The 22,282-nt window shown below is 46.9% G+C and overlaps 1 protein-coding gene across 1 annotated transcript in view; it reads left to right on the top strand.

Moving 5' to 3' along the window:
• The first annotated feature begins 11,533 nt into the window (after positions 1 to 11,533).
• Positions 11,534 to 22,282, top strand: part of URB1 (URB1 ribosome biogenesis homolog) — a 62,005-nt gene continuing 51,256 nt past the window's right edge. Inside the window, exons 1-7 of the mRNA XM_069945791.1 lie at positions 11,534 to 11,750; positions 16,868 to 17,007; positions 18,339 to 18,490; positions 18,610 to 18,742; positions 21,318 to 21,414; positions 21,578 to 21,663; positions 21,795 to 21,920. Coding sequence (XP_069801892.1) covers positions 11,612 to 11,750; positions 16,868 to 17,007; positions 18,339 to 18,490; positions 18,610 to 18,742; positions 21,318 to 21,414; positions 21,578 to 21,663; positions 21,795 to 21,920 — 873 coding nt within the window. The 5' untranslated portion in view covers positions 11,534 to 11,611. The remainder of the gene's footprint in view (positions 11,751 to 16,867; positions 17,008 to 18,338; positions 18,491 to 18,609; positions 18,743 to 21,317; positions 21,415 to 21,577; positions 21,664 to 21,794; positions 21,921 to 22,282) is intronic.

Raw genomic sequence — 22,282 nt, forward strand, 5'->3', positions numbered from 1 at the left:
CTGTTTAGCGGCTGCCTGAGCCTGTTGTTGTGCGGCCAATGCCTGTTGTTGTGCGGCCAATGCTTGCTCATGGCGTAGGTTAGCGTCTGTCAGAGCCTGTTGTTGCTGCATATTCACTTGCATTAACTGCTTCATCATCTCCTCCATGTTGCTTGACTGTTTTTGGAGTGAAGCCGCAGCCTTCACCCAGGACATAAGCAGCTGTAGCCAAGTTGATGCACACCGTTGCCCCTAGCAACCGTTTTGCCCGCTCCGCAGCACCAATTGTAGGGATCTTCCCGGGGGATGGTGTGTTTGGACACAGTTCAGGCAGCAAACTTGGGCTCATAAAACAGCTTTGGGTGTTTATTTGTAGCATAAACAGTCCAGTAACATAAATACAGCAACACTGTGCAGTGAGAATAAACAAAACAAAAAGTCCTGCCCGTCTGGGCGCTTACTAATACAGCAGGTTACCTCTCTGGCACTTCAGTGATCAGTATTGCGGGGTGTGAACAGGCCCCAGCAGCGGCTGTCTTCCCAGCTCTCACCAAACAGCATGCAGGCTGTTCACTCCTGGCTGAGAGAGAGAGACCTGTACACTGAGCACAGCTTTTGCCTTCTCAGGCTGATTGGGATCAGAGCTCACCTGATCCCAAAACCCACACTGGATCGAGGGGGAGGGAATGGCAAGTCCCACTACCAAAACCTACCTGCCATTCCATGTAAGTCCAGGCCCGGCAATAATAAATAATAGCTCAGCAGCATAACACTGCTGAGCACAGATGCCTCCTGGACTCACCATCTCACACTGTGTATCAACCTGGGTGAGATGTACATCCCCTCGAGCACTTTACCAGTGACATGTCCACACCACATATAGTAATAATATCTCCTGTTGTGCCTCTGTATAGTAATAAAGTCCTCATGTTGTGCCCACTTATAGTAATATTGCCCCCTGCTGTGCCATCATATAGTAATAATGTCCAGCCCTGCTGTGCCCCCTGCTGTAATGTGCCCCCATAGTATATACCCCCTGCTCTAATGTGCCCCCATAGTATATACCCCCTGCTCTAATGTGCCTCCATAGTATATGGCCCATGCTCTGATATGTGTCCCCATTAATAGTATATACCCCTGTTCTGATATGTGTCTCCATACATAGTATATACCCCCTGCTCTGATATGTGCCCCCATAGTATATGCCCCCTGCTGTAATGTCCCCTTACATAGTATATGCCCCCTGCTCTGATATGTGTCCCCATACATAGTATATACCCCCTGCTCTAATGTGCCCCCATAGTATATGCCCCCTGCTCTAATGTGCCTCCATAGTATATACCACCTTCTCGAATGTGCCCCCATAGTATATGCCCCCTGCTCTGATATGTGACCCCATACATAGTACAGTATATGCCCCCTGCTGTAATGTCCCCATACATAGTATATACCCCCTGCTCTGATATGTGTCCCCATACATAGTATATACCCCATGCTGTAATGTCCTCCATAGTATATATACCCCTGCTGTAATGTCCTCCATAGTATATACCACCTGCTCTGATATGTGACCCCATACATAGTATATACCTCCTGCTCTGATATGTGTCCCCATACATAGTATATATACCCCTGCTGTAATGCCCCCCATAGTATATACCACCTGCTGTAATGTCCTCCATAGTATATACCCCTGCTGTAATGTCCTCCATAGTATATATACCCCTGCTGTAATGTCCTCCATAGTATATACACCTGCTGTAATGTCCTCCATAGTATATATACCCTTGCTGTAATGCCCCCCATAGTATATACCACCTGCTGTAATGTCCCCCATAGTATATATACCCCTGCTGTAATGTCCTCCATATTATATATACCCCTGCTGTAATGTCCTCCATAGTATATACACCTGCTGTAATGTCCTCCATAGTATATATTCCCCTGCTGTAATGTCCTCCATAGTATATATACCCCTGCTGTAATGTCCTCCATAGTATATACACCTGCTGTAATGTCCTCCATAGTATATATCACCTGCTGTAATGTCCCCCATAGTATATATACCCCTGCTGTAATGTCCTCCATATTATATATACCCCTGCTGTAATGTCCTCCATAGTATATACCCCTGCTGTAATGTCCCCCATAGTATATACCCCTGCTGTAATGTCCTCCATAGTAAATATACCCCATTCACTCATACTCACCTGATCTGGGCAGGGGATGGGTCTTCTCTCTTCTCTCCTGGTTCCTTCAGCCTGGCAGCCGCTGTGATAGATCGTCCAGCAGGCTCTGTGACGTCACCTCCCTGCTGCAGCTGGAGAAATCAGGTTTCCTACCACTTGAGGTCCCGTCGGTGCGCTGTCCTCTCCTCAGTGAGGTCAGAGGGGAGGAGGGGGGGGGTCGCAGCAGGAGAGTGTTGTTCGGGACCTTCTAGGAAGCCTCTATCAGGGGGAAGTCTGAGGAGCCTGCCGGGCGGGAGATGTGTCAACACACAGTTAACCCTACACCCAGGCCTGTATTTAGAGTTCATGCTGCCCTAGGCACTTTGCATGCTGAGGCCCTTCCCCTCGGCACTGACAGGTTACCTGCATGGTGTATACTGGGTGCTGGAGGCCGGCACTCCAGCACCCAGTACTACTGAGCGGCACCCCCCGGCTGGCAGTAGTACTAGGTACTGGGGTGCCGCTTTGCTTGATGCCCGCTCTTCTCATCAAACAGACGTGATGGAGGAAGGAAGGAGGCTGGGGACTTAATTTGGGGACTGGTTCTGTCCAGTGTCGGACTGGGGCACCTGGGGCCCACCAGTATAGAACCAGTGAGACACAACATGCTGACCCGCTCCTTTCCTGGATTCATCTGTATCTGTGACAAATCCCTTGTAAATAACATTTTCAGTCGAACTAAAACTCAGGGTATGCTGGGAGTTGTAGTCTCTGAATAAATCACTGTGTGCAGAGTGTCCTGGTGGCTGCAGTCTGTGGGTGACTACCATCAGCCCTGAAGGTCCAGCAATACATCTGTCTACAGTTATAAGAGGATTGTACTGCTGTACTACAACTCCCAGCATATCCTGAGGGCTGCAGACTGTCAGTACATGCTGGGAGTAGTTGTGCCTGCAGCTGCTGTAGTTGGGTCCTAGGTGCATCATACATTGGATGCTTTGACATATAAGAATACATAGATCTGTGGGGGCTCAGTGTAGGGAAGTGACCCCAGAACAGCACTAATAGGAGATAGAAAAAAAACATCTCCCCCTATCCCCTATTAGTGATTTTCTGGGGTCACTTCCCTGCACTGAGCCCCCACAGATCTATGTATTCTCATCTCCCACAAAGAATCCAGTGTATAATGCACCCAGGACCCAACTACAACAGCTGCAGGCACTACAACTCCCAGCATTTACTGACAGTCTGCAGCCCTCAGCATACGCTGGGAGTTGTAGTGCCTGCAGCTCTTGTAGTTGGGTCCTAGTTTAAAAATTTGCGCTAGTGTACTGTAGTGACCCCGGGGCTGTGTCAGTACACTACCGCAAACGATACACTGACCCATTAAGACCCCAATGGTACACAGGCTCTGCACATTATAGAAGTAATTACAGTGCAGTTACTAATGACTCACGGGTGACGTCTTCTCCTATCGCCTTCGCTCACACTTCGCTTTCTTCTCCATCTGGAGCAGCCATCATGAAGACTACTCCGACCACAACTCATCTGCAGGCGGGCAGCTGGGGGTGACTGCGGAAGGGAGGCAGCTGAGGGTGACTGGGGAAGGGAGGCAGCTGGGGGTGACTGGGGAAGGGAGGCAGCTGGGGGCGACTGGGGAAGGGAGGCAGGGATAGCAGCTGGGGCAACAGGGGGAGGGGAAAAAGCTGGGGGGCAGGGAGAGCAGCTGGGGCAACTGGGGGAGGGGGAGAACCTGGGGAACAGGGGGAGCAGCTGGGGCGACCGGGGTAGGGGGAGAACCTGGGGAACAGGGGGAGCAGATGGGGCGACCGGGGTAGGGGGAGAACCTGGGGAACAGGGGGAGCAGCTGGGGTGACAGGGGGAGAAGATGGGAGGGCAGCTAGGGTGGCAGGGGGAGGGGGAGAAGCTGCGGTGACAGGGGGAGAAGATGGGAGGGCAGCTGGGGTGGCAGGGGGAGGGGGAGAAGCTAGGGTGACAGGGGGAGAAGATGGGAGGGCAGCTGGGGTGGCAGGGGGAGAAGCTGGGGGGCAGGGAGAGCAGCTGGGGCGACTGGGGGAGGGGGAGAACCTGGGGAACAGGGGGAGCAGCTGGGGCAACAGGGGGAGAAGATGGGGGGCGGCTGGGGTTGCAGGGGGAGATGGGGGGCGGCTGGGGTTGCAGGGGGAGAAGATGGGAGGGCAGCTGGGGTTGCAGGGGGAGAAGATGGGAGGGCAGCTGGGGTTGCAGGGGGAGAAGATGGGAGGGCAGCTGGGGTTGCAGGGGGAGAAGATGGGAGGGCAGCTGGGGTTGCAGGGGGAGAAGATGGGAGGGCAGCTGGGGTTGCAGGGGGGGAAGATGGGAGGGCAGCTGGGGTTGCAGGGGGAGAAGATGGGGGGCGGCTGGGGTTGCAGGGGGAGAAGATGGGAGGGCGGCTGGGGTTGCAGGGGGAGAAGATGGGAGGGCAGCTGGGGTTGCAGGGGGAGAAGATGGGGGGCGGCTGGGGTTGCAGGGGGAGAAGATGGGAGGGTGGCTGGGGTTGCAGGGGGAGAAGATGGGAGGGCAGCTGGGGTTGCAGGGGCAGAAGACGGGGGGCGGCTGGAGTTGCAGGGGGAGAAGATGGGAGGGCGGCTGGGGTTGCAGAGGGAGAAGATGGGGGGCGGCTGGGGTTGCAGGGGGAGAAGATGGGAGGGCGGCTAGGGTTGCAGGGGGAGAAGATGGGGGGCGGCTGGGGTTGCAGGGGGAGAAGATGGGAGGGCGGCTAGGGTTGCAGGGGGAGAAGATGGGGGGCGGCTGGGGTTGCAGGGGGAGAAGATGGGAGGGCGGCTGGAGTTGCAGGGGGAGAAGATGGGAGGGCGGCTGGGGTTGCAGGGGGAGAAGATGGGGGGCGGGTGGGGTTGCAGGGGGAGAAGATGGGAGGGCGGCTGGGGTTGCAGGGGGAAAAGATGGGGGGCGGCTGGGGTTGCAGGGGCAGAAGATCGGGGGGCTAGGGGAGAAGATCGGGGTAAGCTGGGGTGGCAGGGGGAGAGGATGGGTGGGGGCAGCTGAGGTGACAGGCAGGGAGGGAAGAGGGAGCGGTCGGGGGGCTGAGGGATCAGCTGGGTGGCAGGGGGACCAGCCGGGGGTCCGGGGCATTCGCGGGCGGGCCGGGGGACCAGCCGGGGGATCAGCAGGGCGGCAGGTACAGAGGCAGGCTGAAAAGGTCTCCCCCATGCAGGGCCGGCGTGAGCTTCCGGTACAGACAGGCCGGAAGCTCACAGTGCAGCCCCGCAATGCCCGAACTTCCCTGCTCAGCAGCGTGCGTGTGACGTCATCACGCCGCTGCCAAACAGGAGAGAGGTTCGGGCATCGCGGGGCTGCACTGTGAGCTTCCGGCCTGTCTGTACCAGAAGCTCACGCCGGCCCTGCATGGGGGAGACCTTTACAGCCTGCCTCTGTACCTGCCTGATCCCCCGGCCGACCCATCACTCCCCTCAGCCCCCCCCCCCCAAACCGCCCGAAAAAAAAAAAAAGCTCCGGAACTCCCCTTCCGGGTTCCAGCTGGTGGGGGCCCCCTAGTGGTGGAGGCCCAGAGGCACGTGCCCCTTGTGCCCCCCCTTTAATCCGGCCGTGGATACAGCCCATACAGTTATAGTGGATGTGTACTTATATACTATAGAGAATATAGAGATAAGGATAATTACACTGTCCTCCCAGTAAGAAGAGATGGTACCAGCTCTAGCTGCCCATGTGACACTGTGGTGATGCATCATGGAATTGGGGCAGATTTAGGCTGGTTTCACACTACGTATATTTCAGTCAGTATTGTGGTCCTCATATTGCAACCAAAACCAGGAGTGGATTAAAAATACAGAAAGGATCTGGTCACACAATGTTGAAATTGAGTGGATGGCCGTCATTTAATGGCAAATATTTGCTGTTATTTTTAAACAACGGCTGTTATATTGAAATAATGGCCGTTATTTACTGTTATATGGCGGCCATCCACTCAATTTCAACATGGTGTGAACAGATCCTTTCTGTGTTTTTAATCCACTCCTGGTTTTGGTTGCAATATGAGGACCACAATACCAGAACCCAGCCTTAAAAGGGAGAGCATCCATTTTAAAATATGAAAGTCAAAATGGCGGTTGATCAGAGGTCACATGATTTAGATACAGTAATAAAATGTATGGATGCAGAGTTGGGATGAAACAGATGACACTGCAGGAATATGGTAAGTGTACAATATATGAGCAAGAAAAAAAAAATACATGAGCGCTTCTTTATTATAAATAAGGAAAGGGGGCTCAATAGCACTGATTACCATAGAGCCTTTATGAGATATTGGTTGACATCCCCATGTACTTAACTACCGTGCGTAGGACTCCATGAATATTGCTTGACTCCAATCTAGTTTTCATTCTTAGGGTGGGCTCATACTGAGGAATTCTCGCGGATAATGTCAGCGGAATTCCGCAGTATGTCCGTGCGCACCATTCTATGGGCCGGCGTATTCCGCTATCCGCCGAAAGAAGTGACATTATCCACGAGAATTCCTCAGTATGAACCCACCCTTACTGCGCTTTTTTTTTTTTAAATCAGATAATTTTTATTAAATTTTTAGTTAATGAAGAATCTCCACCCTGAGACCCCCATAAAGGTTGTTGTCTTTCAGTAAAACTAGTGATGCGGCCCACCCTGCCTGATCTCTTGTATCTCCACGGCCTCCTAGCATTTGCCTCTATGGTACCTTTGCCCTTTGCTCCCGTTTTGCTACATCATTTATTCATGTAGTTTTATGTTTACTAATTCACGAAAAAAGTAAAATGAATGATGTTCCTTATATCCTGAGCTGATTCCCCAGCACTTAACACTATGTGTAAAAATAGATGTGAAGTAGTTATGTTAAAAGCTGGAGGTGATATAGGCGTTGTGTAGGCAGGGAGACTTATCTTCTAGTCTACACTTTCCTATTGAACCATTGCCAAAAATGTAATCCGCTGCTCCTATCACAAAAACTCAAACAAAACGCAGGGAAACTCAAACAACATGACAAATACAGGGCATCAGGGAGCCTGAGAACCTGCTGCTGGTAATATAAGCCCGTCTATCACACATTCCATCCTCATGATTTGATTCCTTTGATACCCGCACCACAAAAGCTATATATTTCCCCTCCTTTGAGATGGTGTTCATTAGAAATCTAGAAGAGAAGCCATCAATCTTTTAAAGAAAGACCAGAATCTTTTTTAGAAGATGCATTACAAAACTCCGTCTGACCCCTCCCATAAAGATCGTAGACGGGGCAGGGAAGGCTGGCAGTCATCCTAGAGCGTTATAGCCAGAAACGTGCTTGGATGGTAAAGACCCCTGAACTACAATGTTGGGTTTTCCTGTTTGGATAATCCTTTCTTGTTAGGCTAGGTTCACGTCTCGTTTTTTTCTTCGAGTCGGACGTGTATGTGGTTTACATAAACAAAGGATGTAGACGTACATTACGACATAGCCATTCTCTTGTATAGCGTAACGTAGGCACAAAGTGTGCCTTTTGTGCGTATGTTTTGCTTTGAATGCGTCTTTATCCTTTTTTTTTTAATTTTTTACAATGTATACAAAAGCAGAGTCGACAAGATTGATGCAAAATGTATACAGGGTACATACAGTAGGATGTACAGGGATGTATAATGCCACTATATGGCACAAAAAAACCCTGATGTGAATGTAGCCTTAGGACGTTTTTTTCCGGAAATAATATGATCACTGGTCACCCTGTGATCGTCTGTAATTTAAGCAGGAATCTACTAGCAAGTGCCCTGCAGCTCCCCTACAGGAGAAATGAAGCATTACACAGTACTCATTGAAATCACTGAGCTGAGATCCTCCAGAGATAGAGAAGCTCTTTATGGCTTTTCTTTGCTCCAAGTAATAAATGGAGGCCCAGAATGGCTAAAGCTATCCATACAACACAGACTGATGGTGCGTTTACACAGACAGATTATCTGAAAGATTTTTGAAGCCGGGAATGGATTTGAAGAGAGGATAGATCCCAGTATTTCCTTTATGACCTGTTTTCTGTTTATAGACTGTTCCTGGCTTTGGCTTCAAAGATCTGTCAGATAAATCTCTCTGTGTAAACGCACCAGAAAGTTTTTTTTTTTTTTTTTTTTTTTTTTTTACAGGTAAGAACAAAATCAAAATTCGCCCCAGGTGACCACGGAAAAGGGGCAGATTGACCCTTTTTCATGGCATACACCAGTCGTATCCCACGCTCGCCGGATTGGTGGAAATAGGGGAGTGACATCATTTATCATGATTTATGCCTCCTTGCATGTTACTCATTTGTTGTTTTAAATTAATTTAGTGGCTGTTATTTTATAAAAAAAATTGTTGTGTGAACATTTACTTTTGTCTGAATCAGATATTTTTCATCCTCAACTAGGCCACGTTCCCACAACGTATAACACCGGCCGTTCTGTGACCCGGCCGTGTCACAGAACGGCCGGTGTCAGTGAAGTTTATCCTGGCCGATTCTGCAGTACTGTCTAGGATAAACTTCATTTCTATTGAATTCACCATAGCACCCAATAGAAAGTGCGTCAGGAGCCGCACTCTGCATTTTGTGCACTGTCAGGGTTGTCTGGCCGCACAAAACTGATATGTCGGTTGCTACGGATCCTGGCCGGAGCGTATACTATGGGGAACATTTATTAAGTCCAAATGAAAAAGGGAGATATGTCCCTGCGCAGACCATAAGTATAGAAGCAAATTTTATTGGTGTATATCCACAGGTAACGCGTTTCGAGAGCGCTGGGCTCTCTTTTTCAAACCTCCAGGATACTTAAAACATGGTACACATCGAGATCTAAGTATGCAAACACACAAACACATATATCGGATGAGTCCACCTGCGTCATTAACAAGGGTGCAATCTTGATCAATCTCATAGTCACCTATTAACACTATTAAGTGGTCATAGATCATAGGATAGTGTTCTAGTACAACATCATTCATAAAAGCAGGACTTATAAATTCATATACCATCATAAAATGAGTTAGTTTCTCAGAACTTACATGCTAGCATCGCTCTGGAGGTTTGAAAAAGAGAGCCCAGCGCTCTCGAAACGCGTTACCTGTGGATATACACCAATAAAATTTGCTTCTATACTTATGGTCTGCGCAGGGACATATCTCCCTTTTTCATTTGGATTCTACATATGACTACGCATACCCGAGGGTTCTGCGGCTGAGAGTCTCCTGCAGCGGCCAAGTGTACATTATACCATTTACATGCGGTTATAGTGGTTGTGGCTTCTCACAACCACATCAGGTGAGCTTAAACCTGTGTGCAACTTCATCGCTACGGTGCTTTTGAGTATACAGTGTCACCCTATGAGGCGCTCTGCCCTGTGTTTTTTGTTTCCCCATTTGCTATTCATTAAGTCCGACGTTTTTTACGCCGGACTTAAAGAGGACCTGTCACCCCCCGCGCCGGGGTGACAGGCTCCTGACCCCCGTTAGATCCCCCTATACTCACGTGATCCCGCCGGGTCCCGCTTCCTGAGCCGGTCGGGTCACGGAGATATAAGCGCCCGAAGCCCCGCGCGCGGGCTGACAGGAGAGTCCGATGCCCATAGAGAATGACGGAGTATCGGACTCCCCATTCATTCTCTATGAGCGTCTGACTCTGCTGTCAGCGCGCGCGTCGGGCTTTGGGCGCTCATATCTCCGTGACCCGACCGGCTCAGGAAGCGGGACCCGGCGGGATCATGTGAGTATAGGGGGATCTAACGGGGGTCGGGAGCCTGTCACCCTGGCATGGGAGGTGACAGGTCTCCTTTAAAAATGTCCCCGCATCTCCGGCGCTACGGGGATTTCTGTAGAGGCGGAGGCAGCTGAGGACTGGAGTAGGTTTTTGGCGTATCTTTAAGATACAAAAATAATGAATTTGCGGACTATGAGTCCACGCCCCTGTTCCACGCCCTCCACACCCCCTCCCTGCCCCCCCGGCGTACCCGTCGGAAAGTGCCGATTTGCGAATATTTTATTCGAAAATCGCCCATTTGCGCTTAAAATTATTCACAAATCGGCACTTTCCGCTGAAAAACCACATTTCGTCGCATAACACATGTCCCCCTATGTGTATACTGTACACTCCAGCCATGATTCCATAGACTGCAGCACAATGTAAATTTTCTATTAATCACGGCCGTTGTTGCAAATTGGCAAATCGGGGAAACGGAAGAGAGAGCTGTTGTGTATTGTTAACTTTACCCATTGGCCTTGTCAGAAATGCTGCTGCCAGAGGGGTCTGCTTTTTCTGACATTAATAAAAACATGCACGTTCTGCTAAGATGAGCAAGGAAACTGATGGTAAAGATGGAAGAAATAGATGTTGGTCAAATGAGCATTTAGCCAACATCTACGATAGTGAATATGACAATAGATTTTTTTTAACCAGGCAACTACATTACAGTATACCACAAACCAAAAACTTCACCACAGATAATATAGTCTATATTTACTCTATTTTTAAAAAGTTGGATCCTCCAGATCCATAAACAATGAATGGAATGGCGGCAGGTATGTGCTAGTCACTGTTCTCTACAAAGGAGTCAGGCCTTGTTCTTGATATTGCAAGGGATCGCTGCCATGAGACCCCCACGTTCTGACACCTATCCCTTTATAGGGGTGTCAAACTTGTAGTCCTCCAGCTGTTGCAAAACTACAATTTCCAATCATGCCTGGACAGCCAAAGCTGCTTTAGCTTTGGCTGTCCAGCCATGATGGAAATTGTAGTTTTGCTCCAGCTGGAGAGTTGCAGTTTGCCACTTGTGCTCACTGTGGATAGAGGATAAATCCCCCTTTAAAACCTCAGTGATGTCTCTTTATTGAGCTGTATGGCAGCCACTACTGACTGGGTACTTTGGGGATAGTCATCATGGTTGGCTCTGTCATGGCAGCAGCACAGCTTTTCATAAACAAGAGGGGATTTAACTATGAATAAAGGAGCATGGGAGCAGTTTCCCTTAGCAACCAATCAGATTCCAGCTTTCAATGTTATAAAAGGCCTCAGAAAAATTAAATCTTATCGGTTGCTATAGGCAACAGCTCCACTGTTTTTTTGCGAAGTTTTGCTATAGAAAGGCTATAGTGTAGACTGAAGAGGACGTCACTGCCACCCGATGGTGATAACTAGTACTGCAGGGAAATTTCCTTTTCCTGAGCACAACATACATTTTTTTGTTTTCCGCTCAGTACACCCTCTAAGTTCTACTGACAAGTCAGTGTGAGAGGATATTTATTAATGTCAGCTAAAGCTTACACAGTATGTACTAGTTATACTACAGTAGTCTGCAGGTCACTTCCGGAACTTATTCAGATCTGACTTGTTTCCGGGGGAGCATGTGTCGCACGGACTGGTTCCTGTGTGTGGTGCCCACGTGTTTTACTGCTGCTGACAGTGGGGAGAGTGCAGGCAGCAGATCATGGGGAAGAAGAGAAAGAGCTCGGGAACCGAGGGGGAGACACCGGAGCCCGGGGCCAAGAAGCCGAAATCTCCGGAGGTGGAGTTCACGGGGACCCGCCTGAAATCCTTACTGAAGGACCCTCAAAGTTCTCTGAAAGGTGGGGTGTCAGTGCCCAGATAATGTATATAGTATATACCGGAGCTGTCACGTGACTGTGTTAGCTGCTGCTTATATCTGATCCTGGTGAAGATTGGTGACAGCAGACATGGCTGCTGACCTACAGAGACCTATCCTATCGTGCTTATAGCCATCTGACAGGACAGCTGTCCATTCAGGGCCTTGGGAAAGCTGGGTGGCAACCCATAAGCTGTAATGGCAGCCACTGTTGTAATCACCCAGCTTACCAGCAGCAATGCGTTAGATGGCTATAAGAAGCGTCTTTTGTACTGTAGATACTAATACAGTGGTACCCCGCCACTCAAACTGTATTTTCAAGGAAAGTTTACTTTGGTTCTCAAACTCTTGCTCGGTTCTCTAACACTTTTCGCCCCCCGAGTCTTGAAGTACAGTAATACTGCGGTATTTGAACCAAAATTTGCCTGGAAGTTACGTTCAGAATTTGCTTGGTATCTGAACGTTTTTGCCAGCGTGGATGGTGGGTTGTACCTGGTGAGTTTAGCAGTGGTGAGGCTTCACATACAGTACTGTATAAGATTGCTGGAGTGCATATACAGTACAGTAGTAGTACAGTCAGTGCACCACCATCACCCATCCTGTACTGTATAAGACTGCTGGAGTGCATATACAGTACAGTAGTAGTACAGACAGTGCACCACCATCTCCCATCCTGTACAGTACTGTATAAGACTGCTGGAGTGCATATACAGTGCAGTAGTAGTACAGCCAGCGCACCACCATCTCCCATCCTGTACAGTACTGTATAAGACTGCTGGAGTGCATATACAGTGCAGTAGTAGTACAGTCAGTGCACCACCATCTCCCATCCTGTACTGTATAAGACTGCTGGAGTGCATATACAGTACAGTAGTAGTACAGTCAGTGCACCACCATCTCCCATCCTGTACTGTATAAGACTGCTGGAGTGCATATACAGTGTAGTAGTAGTAGTACAGCCAGTGCACCACCATCTCCCATCCTGTACAGTACTGTATAAGACTGCTGGAGTGCATATACAGTGCAGTAGTAGTACAGGCAGTGCACCACAATCTCCCATACATTACAGTGCTGTATAAGACTGCTGGAGAGCATATACAGTACAGTAGTAGTACAGCCAGTGCACCACCATCTCCCATCCTGTACAGTACAGTATAAGATTGCTGGAGTGCATATACAGTGCAGTAGTAGTACAGTCAGTGTACCACCATCTCCCATCCTGTACAGTACTGTATAAGACTGCTGGAGTGCATATACAGCACAGTAGTAGTACAGTCAGTGTACCACATCTCCCATCCTGTACAGTACTGTATAAGACTGCTGGAGAGCATATACAGTACAGTAGTAGTAGTACAGTCAGTGCACCACCATCTCCCATCCTGTACTGTATAAGATTGCTGGAGTGCATATACAGTGCAGTAGTAGTACAGGCAGTGCACCACCATCTCCCATCCTGTACTGTATAAGACTGCTGGAGTGCATATACAGTGCAGTAGTATAGTCAGTACACCGCCATCTCCCATCCTGTACTGTATAAGACTGCTGGAGTACATACACTGCACAGTAGTAGTACAGCCAGTGCACCACATCTCCCATCCTGTACAGTACTGTATAAGACTGCTGGAGTGCATATACAGTACAGTAGTAGTACAGTCAGTGCACCACATCTCCCATCCTGTACAGTACTGTATAAGACTGCTGGAGTGCATATACAGTACAGTAGTAGTACAGTCAGTGCACCACCATCTCCCATCCTGTACTGTATAAGACTGCTGGAGTGCATATACAGTACAGTAGTAGTACAGTCGGTGCACCACATCTCCCATCCTGTACTGTTTAAGACTGCTGGAATACATACACTGCACAGTAGTAGTACAGCCAGTGCACCACATCTCCCATCCTGTACAGTACTGTATAAGACTGCTGGAGTGCATATACAGTACAGTAGTAGTACAGCCAGCGCACCACCATCTCCCATTCTGTACTGAATAAGACTGCTGGAGAGCATATACAGTGCAGTAGTAGTACAGGCAGTGCACCACCATCTCCCATCCTGTACTGTATAAGATTGCTGGAGTGCATATACAGTGCAGTAGTAGTACAGACAGTGCACCACCATCTTCCATCCTGTACTGTACACTCACCGGCCACTTTATTAGGTGCACCATGCTAGTAACGGGTTGGACCCCCTTTTGCCTTCAGAACTGCCTCAATTCTTCGTGGCATAGATACAACAAGGTGCTGGAAGCATTCCTCAGAGATTTTGGTCCATATTGACATGATGGCATCACACAGGTGCCGCCCATTTGTCGGCTGCACATCCATGATGCGAATCTCCCGTTCCACCACATCCCAAAGATGCTCTATTGGATTGAGATCTGGTGACTGTGGAGGCCATTGGAGTACAGTGAACTCATTGTCATGTTCAAGAAACCAGTCTGAGATGATTCTAGCTTTATGACATGGCGCATTATCCTGCTGAAAGTAGCCATCAGATGTTGGGTACATTGTGGTCATAAAGGGATGGACATGGTCAGCAACAATACTCAGGTAGGCTGTGGCGTTGCAACGATGCTCAATTGGTACCAAGGGGCCCAAAGAGTGCCAAGAAAATATTCCCCACACCATGACACCACCACCACCAGCCTGAACCGTTGATACAAGGCAGGATGGATCCATGCTTTCATGTTGTTGACGCCAAATTCTGACCCTACCATCCGAATGTCGCAGCAGAAATCGAGACTCATCAGACCAGGCAACGTTTTTCCAATCTTCTACTGTCCAATTTCGATGAGCTTGTGCAAATTGTAGCCTCAGTTTCCTGTTCTTAGCTGAAAGGAGTGGCACCCGGTGTGGTCTTCTGCTGCTGTAGCCCATCTGCCTCAAAGTTGGACGTACTGTGCGTTCAGAGATGCTCTTCTGCCTACCTTGGTTGTAACGGTTGGCTATTTGAGTCACTGTTGCCTTTCTATCAGCTCAAACCAGTCTGCCCATTCTCCTCTGACCTCTGGCATCAACAAGGCATTTCCGCCCACAGAACTGCCGCTCACTGGATGTTTTTTCTTTTTCGGACCATTCTCTGTAAACCCTAGAGATGGTTGTGCGTGATAGTCCCAGTAGATCAGCAGTTTCTGAAATACTAAGACCAGCCCTTCTGGCACCAACAACCATGCCACGTTCAAAGGCACTCAAATCACCTTTCTTCCACATACTGATGCTCGGTTTGAACTGCAGGAGATTGTCTTGACCATGTCTACATGCCTAAATGCACTGAGTTGCCGCCATGTTATTGGCTGATTAGAAATTAAGTGGTAACGTGCAGTTGGACAGGTGTACCTAATAAAGTGGCCGGTGAGTGTATATGATTGCTGGAGTGCATATACAGTACAGTAGTAGTACAGACAGTGGCTCACCATCTCCTATCTGTTACAGTGCTGGGATGGGGGCACTCTATATAGTAAAGGATGATAGAGAAGTTAGAGACTTCTGTTCTATCCTTGCTAATTTTGTTGACTGTTTCTTGTGTATAATGTACTTTACAGTATAGTGCTGTTCTGTAATGTCCTGTACAGTATATAGTGCTGTTCTGTAATGTCCTGTACAGTATATAGTGCTGCTCTGTAATGTCCTGTACAGTATATAGTGCTGCTCTGTAATGTCCTGTACAGTATATAGTGCTGCTCTGTAATGTCCTGTACAGTATATAGTGCTGTTCTGTAATGTCCTGTACAGTATAGTACTGCTCTGTAATGTCCTGTACAGTATATAGTGCTGCTCTGTAATGTACTGTACAGTATATAGTGCTGCTCTGTAATGTCCTGTACAGTATATAGTGCTGGTCTGTAATGTCCTGTACAGTATATAGTGCAGGCCTGTAATGTCCTGTACAGTATATAGTGCTGCTCTGTAATGTCCTGTACAGTATATAGTGCTGCTCTGTAATGTCCTGTACAGTATATAGTGCTGCTCTGTAATGTCCTGTACAGTATATAGTGCTGCTCTGTAATGTCCTGTACAGTATATAGTGCTGCTCTGTAATGTCCTGTACAGTATATAGTGCTGCTCTGTAATGTCCTGTACAGTATATAGTGCTGCTCTGTAATGTCCTGTACAGTATATAGTGCTGTACTGTACTGCAAGGATTACACTGGGCACTTTTCAATTTATTAAATGAGTACTGTAGGTGAATATTGGTAGGGGCTGAAACCAATTAAACACATTTAAATTATTTCCTATGAGAAAACACTGCTCGGTTCTCAAACTGCCCCGCTTGAACCAATAAATTTCGAGAACTGAGGTACCACTGTATTATTAAAGGGGTATTCCGGGATCACCATTTTGTTTTAAATATCAGGCTCAGGGTGCTGTAAAAGAAAAAAAATGCCATACTCACCTGCCCCAATTACCTAAAGCTGCCATTCCAATGGCTCCAGATCCTGGTGCTTTTGGCTATTTCTTGTGATGTTTTGTCCTCACAGTGGTGGTCTTTCTCATTCGGTGATTGACTGAGCAGGGGATCAGGGCAGACGAGTAATAAAAGATTTTGTCTTGTGGAAATACCCCTTTAAAACTAAATAATTGAAAATATATACACACATCCTTTCCTCCTATGATAGTTACTGGGATATAATACTGTTGCTAGTGGCTTTAGTTGTAATAGGAGCCTGGTGGTCCAGCTAATGTGGTGTTCATTAATGTGTGTGCTGTGTGGTGCTGTCATATTCACATTTTATATGTGTATAACATCTGCTGTCAGTCTCATAGAGATGACTAATGACCAGTGTATGGTTCTGTGACGTGGGGGTTGGATTGACGGGCTCCTTTCCTGCTAATAAAGTCTCCTGTAAGGGAATTATCATCATGGCATTCACTTTGGGACTGAGATGTAATATGACATACAATCTGTGACAAGGGTTGCGCTGTTTCTGGAAGAAAGCAGTGACTCTTTTCTATTCCTATAAACAAAGTCTGTCCTGTTTACTATTTGCGGAAATGGAAATATCCCTTTAAATTCCATTTTATCTATTGATGATTGACAGTTCCTTTTGAAGATTTTTTTTTTTTTTTTTATTCTGATTATTTCTGTCTTTGTTTTACAAGGTTTGCAACATTTTCTAAATTTATCAAGAAAATTGCCAAATCCGTCTCTATATGATGTGGTCGAAGGTTATATCAAAATATCCGTGGAGTGCATAGAAATCCTGAAACTCCTGGATGGGGGGAAACGTCCAGAGAGTGAGGTGGGTGTATGGTATCAGGACCATATCTGCTTATATACCAGCAATTCAGGTATTTAAGGGGATTAAAGTTATGTAAGTACTATCTGTACCTAAATCATTTACATGGAGAGACTAGTAGACAGTTCTATCTGTGCCTATATGATTTACTGTGAGAGACAGGAAGACAATAACATTTATACCACCATCATTTACATGGAGAGACCAGGAGATAGTTCTGTCTGTGTCTACGATTTCTAGTAGGAGAGACTGATGGGTTTATCTGTGCCCAAACATGAAGCATTTGACTACTGGTGGCTGAAGAAGTTGGATGCAGCCTTAGGGAATCCTGGAACACATGCATATAGCAATAGTTCATAAGTTGTATCCATGGTTTCCAGGACTTCTTGTATAGTCACAAGCCAAGAGCCAACCATTGAGCAAACAAAAACACCATTACAAAATAAATTCACAAAAATGGGGATATACGTATCAAGGGTGCCTTCACACTTACTGGATCTGCAGCGGATTTAACGCTGGAAATTTGCTGCAAAATCCGCTGCGGATCCAGTGCCATTTGTCCCTATGAGAGCACATACAGCAGAATTTAAATCCCGCTGTGAGTATGTGAGTTAACCCCCCCGCACCCGAGAGTATACATTACCTGCTCTGCACTGTGGCTGCATGTGAGGCTCCCGGCTCCGGTCCTGCTCAGCCAATCAGTGTTGCCGTGTACTGATTGGCTGAGCAGGACCCATGGGAGTCGGGAGCCTCACATGCAGCTGTGGTGCCTAGCAGGTAATGTATGCTCACGGGTGCGGGCGGCGGGGGGTTAACTCACATACTCACAGTGGGATGTCAATTCTGCTGCGAGTATGTGCTCTCATAGGTATGAATAGCACTGGATTCGCGTGAAGGCACCTTTAAAGGGGTTATCCAGTGCTACAAAAACATGGCCACTTTTTCCCCACTCTTGTCTTCAGTTCAGGTGCGGTTTGCAATTAAGCTCCATTTACTTTAGTGGAACTGAGTTTGAAACCCCACCCAATCTGGAGACAAGAGAGGGGAAAAGTGGCCATGTTTTTGTAGCGCTGGATAACCCCTTTAAGCACCACTTTTAATTGTCTTTAATTATAAACATCATTGCCTACATCATTTACAAGGATAGGTAGGAATTAAATACTATTTGTGCCATCATCATTGACGGGGAAAAACAGGAAAGCAGCACTATCTGTACCTACAGGATTTACCAGGCTTGTTAGGTGGCAGTTCTATCTGTCCCTGCATTTAGGGGAGTGAAGAGGTGTCTGTATTACATACGGTTGTCCAGGCAAGTAATCTTTTACTGTTTTTAGATGATGATCATTTTCCAAGCCCTGGAAGCCATTTTGCTGCGGACGGCCGGTGACTTGGCACATCTCAGTGTTGCTGGAGTCAACATAGTGAAGAATTTGTTGAATTCACACATGAAGTTGGTGTATGCCGCCGTGTACTCTGAAACCCACAGGTAAAGCCTCATACACACAGCTACAGATAATGTGCGGCTCCCACCATCTTTTGGCTATTTCGATTTTTAATATGAACATAGAACATGATGTCTTTCCCTTTCATCTATGACCTGCATAGGATGTCCCGCATTGGCCTCAATTTACTGTGCGCGATGGTCACACAAGGTCCGGACTGCGCCAGGGATGTATTCAGCCATTTCGATTTCACCAACAAGTTTTTACCGGGATTGTTAAAAAAGAGAGATAAACAGGTAAAAAGCTTCAGCATGTGATCTGACCGTACGGTCTCTAATACTCTGTTTCACTTCCTCTTTATTTGCCTTGTCGAGGTACGTGTTTGGTGTACGGGTTTACATCCAGAGGCTGCAAATACATTGTCTAGACCAGGGCTTCTCAAACTTTGAGGCGGGCCTCACCAGTGAGGCGCCCCCTAGTTGTTGGTGAGGCCCAGCTGGGCAGCCAGTTTTCACAAAATTAACTATGATTTCCACAGTCCCTTTGCTGTTTGCAAAAATCTAAATTTTAGCAACATTATTAATTTATTTTGTACTTTCTTTATTAGTATATAGAGCTTGGGAGATGAGTGAAATGTAGCCCACACCACATTTAGTGAGGCCCAGGCACCCTCTTGGTCAATCTGGTGAGGCCCAGGCATTGCCTTGGTCTGTTGGGTGAGGCTCCATTATAAAAAGTTTGAGAAGCACTGGTCTAGAGTGCTTCTCAAACTTTTTCTACTGAAGCCTCACCCAACAGACCAAGGCAATGCCTGGGCCTCACCAGATTGACGAAGAGGGTTCCTGGGCCTCACTATCTGTGGTGAAAGTCCATTTAAAAGCTGAAAATAATGTTAGGGCTACCTTTCACCCATCTCTCAAGCTCTAGATAATAATAAAGCAAGTACAAAATAATGTAGTTAAAATGGAGATTTTTGCAAACTGCAAAAGGACTGTGCAGTTACTTTTGTGAAAACTGGCTCCTCAGCTGGGCCTCACCAATAACTAGGGGGCGCCTCAGTGGTGAGGCCCGCCTCACAGTTTGAGAAGCACTGCTCTAGACAATGCTCAGTGAGCTGAATAGCCTGGACCCTAGAATGATACAAACGACCAGAGAGCTTTGTGCAGCTGCTGCTGATGTATTTAGGTCACAGGAAATTGATATATCTAGACTGAGACCTGTCAATAGGCCCAACATTCAGTGCTGGTTAAAGGGGTTCACCGGAATTTTTTTTTCCCCGAATGAACTGCTGTCAGAAAGTTTTATATAGATTTGTGAATTACTTCTATTTTAAAATCTCTAGTCTTCCAGTACTTCTCAGCAGCTGTATGTCCTGCAGGAAGTGGTGTTTTCTTTCCAGTCTGACAGTGCTCTCTGCTGCCACCTCTCTCAGATCAGTAGCAAATCCCCATAGAAAACCTCCTGCTCTGGACAGTTCCTGACATGGACAGGGGTGGCAGCAGAGAGCATTTTGTCAGACTGGAAAGAATACACCACTTCCTGCAGGACATACAGGAGCTGATAAGTACTGGAAGACTGGAGATTTTTAAATAGAAGTAATTCACAAATCTATACAACTTTCTGACAGCAGTTGATTTGAAAAAGAAGAATTTTCTCCGGTAACCTCTGGAAGACTGGATATTTTTAAATAGAAGCAATTTGCAGATCTGTATAACTTTCTAACATGGTTCAGGGAAGAAAAAGAGCGCTGCACCTCACACCTATGGCTGATACTAGTACCTCTCGGCTGCATAAAAAACATCAGAATTCTGTATGTGAATTGATCAAGCCACACTGCCCCATGTACCTCGTGCAGGTATCTGATACACATGGGTCTCTACAGTAAGTCCACACTGTGCCAGTCAGCGACCACCACCCCCGCAGGCGTGCACAGTCAGGGAAGGGAGGCCATGGGACAGCCCTGCAACCCCCATGCCACAGGACCAGACCCAAAAATGCCACACCAAAACCCAGCCAGCACCACCGGCGGAGGAAGCTGCCCCCAAACAGCACAAGTCTGCGCTCTTTTTCTTCCCTGAATCATAGCTTTCTAACACCAGTTGATTTTAAAACCTTTTTTTTCCACAGAGTACCTGTTTAATGTTTTAATGTATTTGTATAGTGATCCATATTTCTGACACAAGATCCCCTGCATGCATCTATGGTGAAATTCTAAAATTCTTCCTGCAACCACCGCTAGGAGAGAATTGCTGTATACTGTTATTATTAAATCTATAAAACCGCATGGAGTCCGCTCCCTCTAGTAGTGGCTTAGAGGGTATGCCACTTAGTGGACGTATATCACGTGTATAGTGGCATAGCTCTAGAACAGGTCTAGTTTCAGCTACCAGACATTCATCAATATTTGGTTGTTGTAAGTAGCTAGAAATTTATTTAAAGGGTATAGGCACCTTTTGCAATTATTGTTCATTTGCTTCCTACATGCAAAAAAAATTGCAACTTTCTATATTGTCTTCATGAAAGAATCTTACCATTGTTGTAGAGTCTGTGCCGCTCCTTTACATAGCTGGTTATGCTGCTGCTTCTGACGTAGATTCAACGGAACAGCACTCCTGGCTGAGAAAAGTGTCTCTTTCTGCTCTAACCCTTAATTCTACAGCAGGGAGGGAGAGGAGATCATACACGATAAGGTAAGCTTTGTTAGATAGGGATGAGAGTGCACATAGTTGCAGCAGGAGAGACTACGTCACAATCCGCTTATACAGGCAGCGTCCTCATCTGTGTCTGCATAGGGAAGAAGAGGCTGTATTAGGATGGTAAAGCAGTCAGTGTCAATATTCATAGCTGTGTTATATTTTACTATTGTAACAGGGTAGACCGGATGTCCGAATGGCTTATATCCAGTTTGCACTTTCCTTCTTTATTTCTGGAGACAACAACACAATCGTTCATGTTCTGGAGCTGAAAGGTATGTGACTTGTAAATCGTGGAATTGCGCCTTATCCTTTCCTGTATCAGAGTGGCCTGTAGAGGGCACTGCTGCATTACACAAGACATGAAGTTATGTGAATGCACTCAGGATAATAATGATACTTATTATTTTATAATTCATTATTTTATTTTTTGTATAGATTTTCTTGGAGAGATATTCAACACTGGAATAAAGGAAGACAGAATATCGACTGTAAACCTGCTGCTTTCCCTTCTGCAAACCAAGGTAATGCAGTGCCATTGTATAATATATGATTTTTAGCTTTGTCCCATCTCCCCAATCAGTAATACTAAGTTGCTATGCATCACCTTGTTATATGCATGTCGTAAAATAACATTTATGCATTTGCCTTGCAGGTCGTTCACAATAAAGCAATCACAAAGACTCAGAAAGTGCGCTTTTTCACACCCGTCATTCTAAATCACATTGCCTCCCTTTACCGCTGGAGTGGCATTGTAGATGTGAGCACCAAGGATGTCCAGGTAGGGCCATAGTGGAGAGATGGTTCACATTGACATTTATTGGACACTATCACTTTAAAAAAAAACAAAAAAAAAAACGTTTCGTAGTGATCGGTGGGGCCTGAGTGTTTGGACCCTGATCGATTTCCAGAACAAGCCGAAAGAAGTGTTCACTAAGCGTGTTCTCTCCCAGCTCTGTGCCATGTGCCTGAGACAGCCCCTCAATGTAAGTTAAGCTGCAGGCTTCTCTCTCCGCTTGTTCTGACAATAAGATGAGGTCTGAACACTCAGACATGACACATCAAATCTTTTGACATCACTCCATGTCAGAAGTGACGGGTGCACCTTAAAGTCTGTATGATTGTTGATAGTTACATAGGGAA

The sequence above is a fragment of the Dendropsophus ebraccatus genome, chromosome 11, assembly GCF_027789765.1.
Source record: "Dendropsophus ebraccatus isolate aDenEbr1 chromosome 11, aDenEbr1.pat, whole genome shotgun sequence".
Lineage (NCBI taxonomy): Eukaryota > Metazoa > Chordata > Amphibia > Anura > Hylidae > Dendropsophus > Dendropsophus ebraccatus.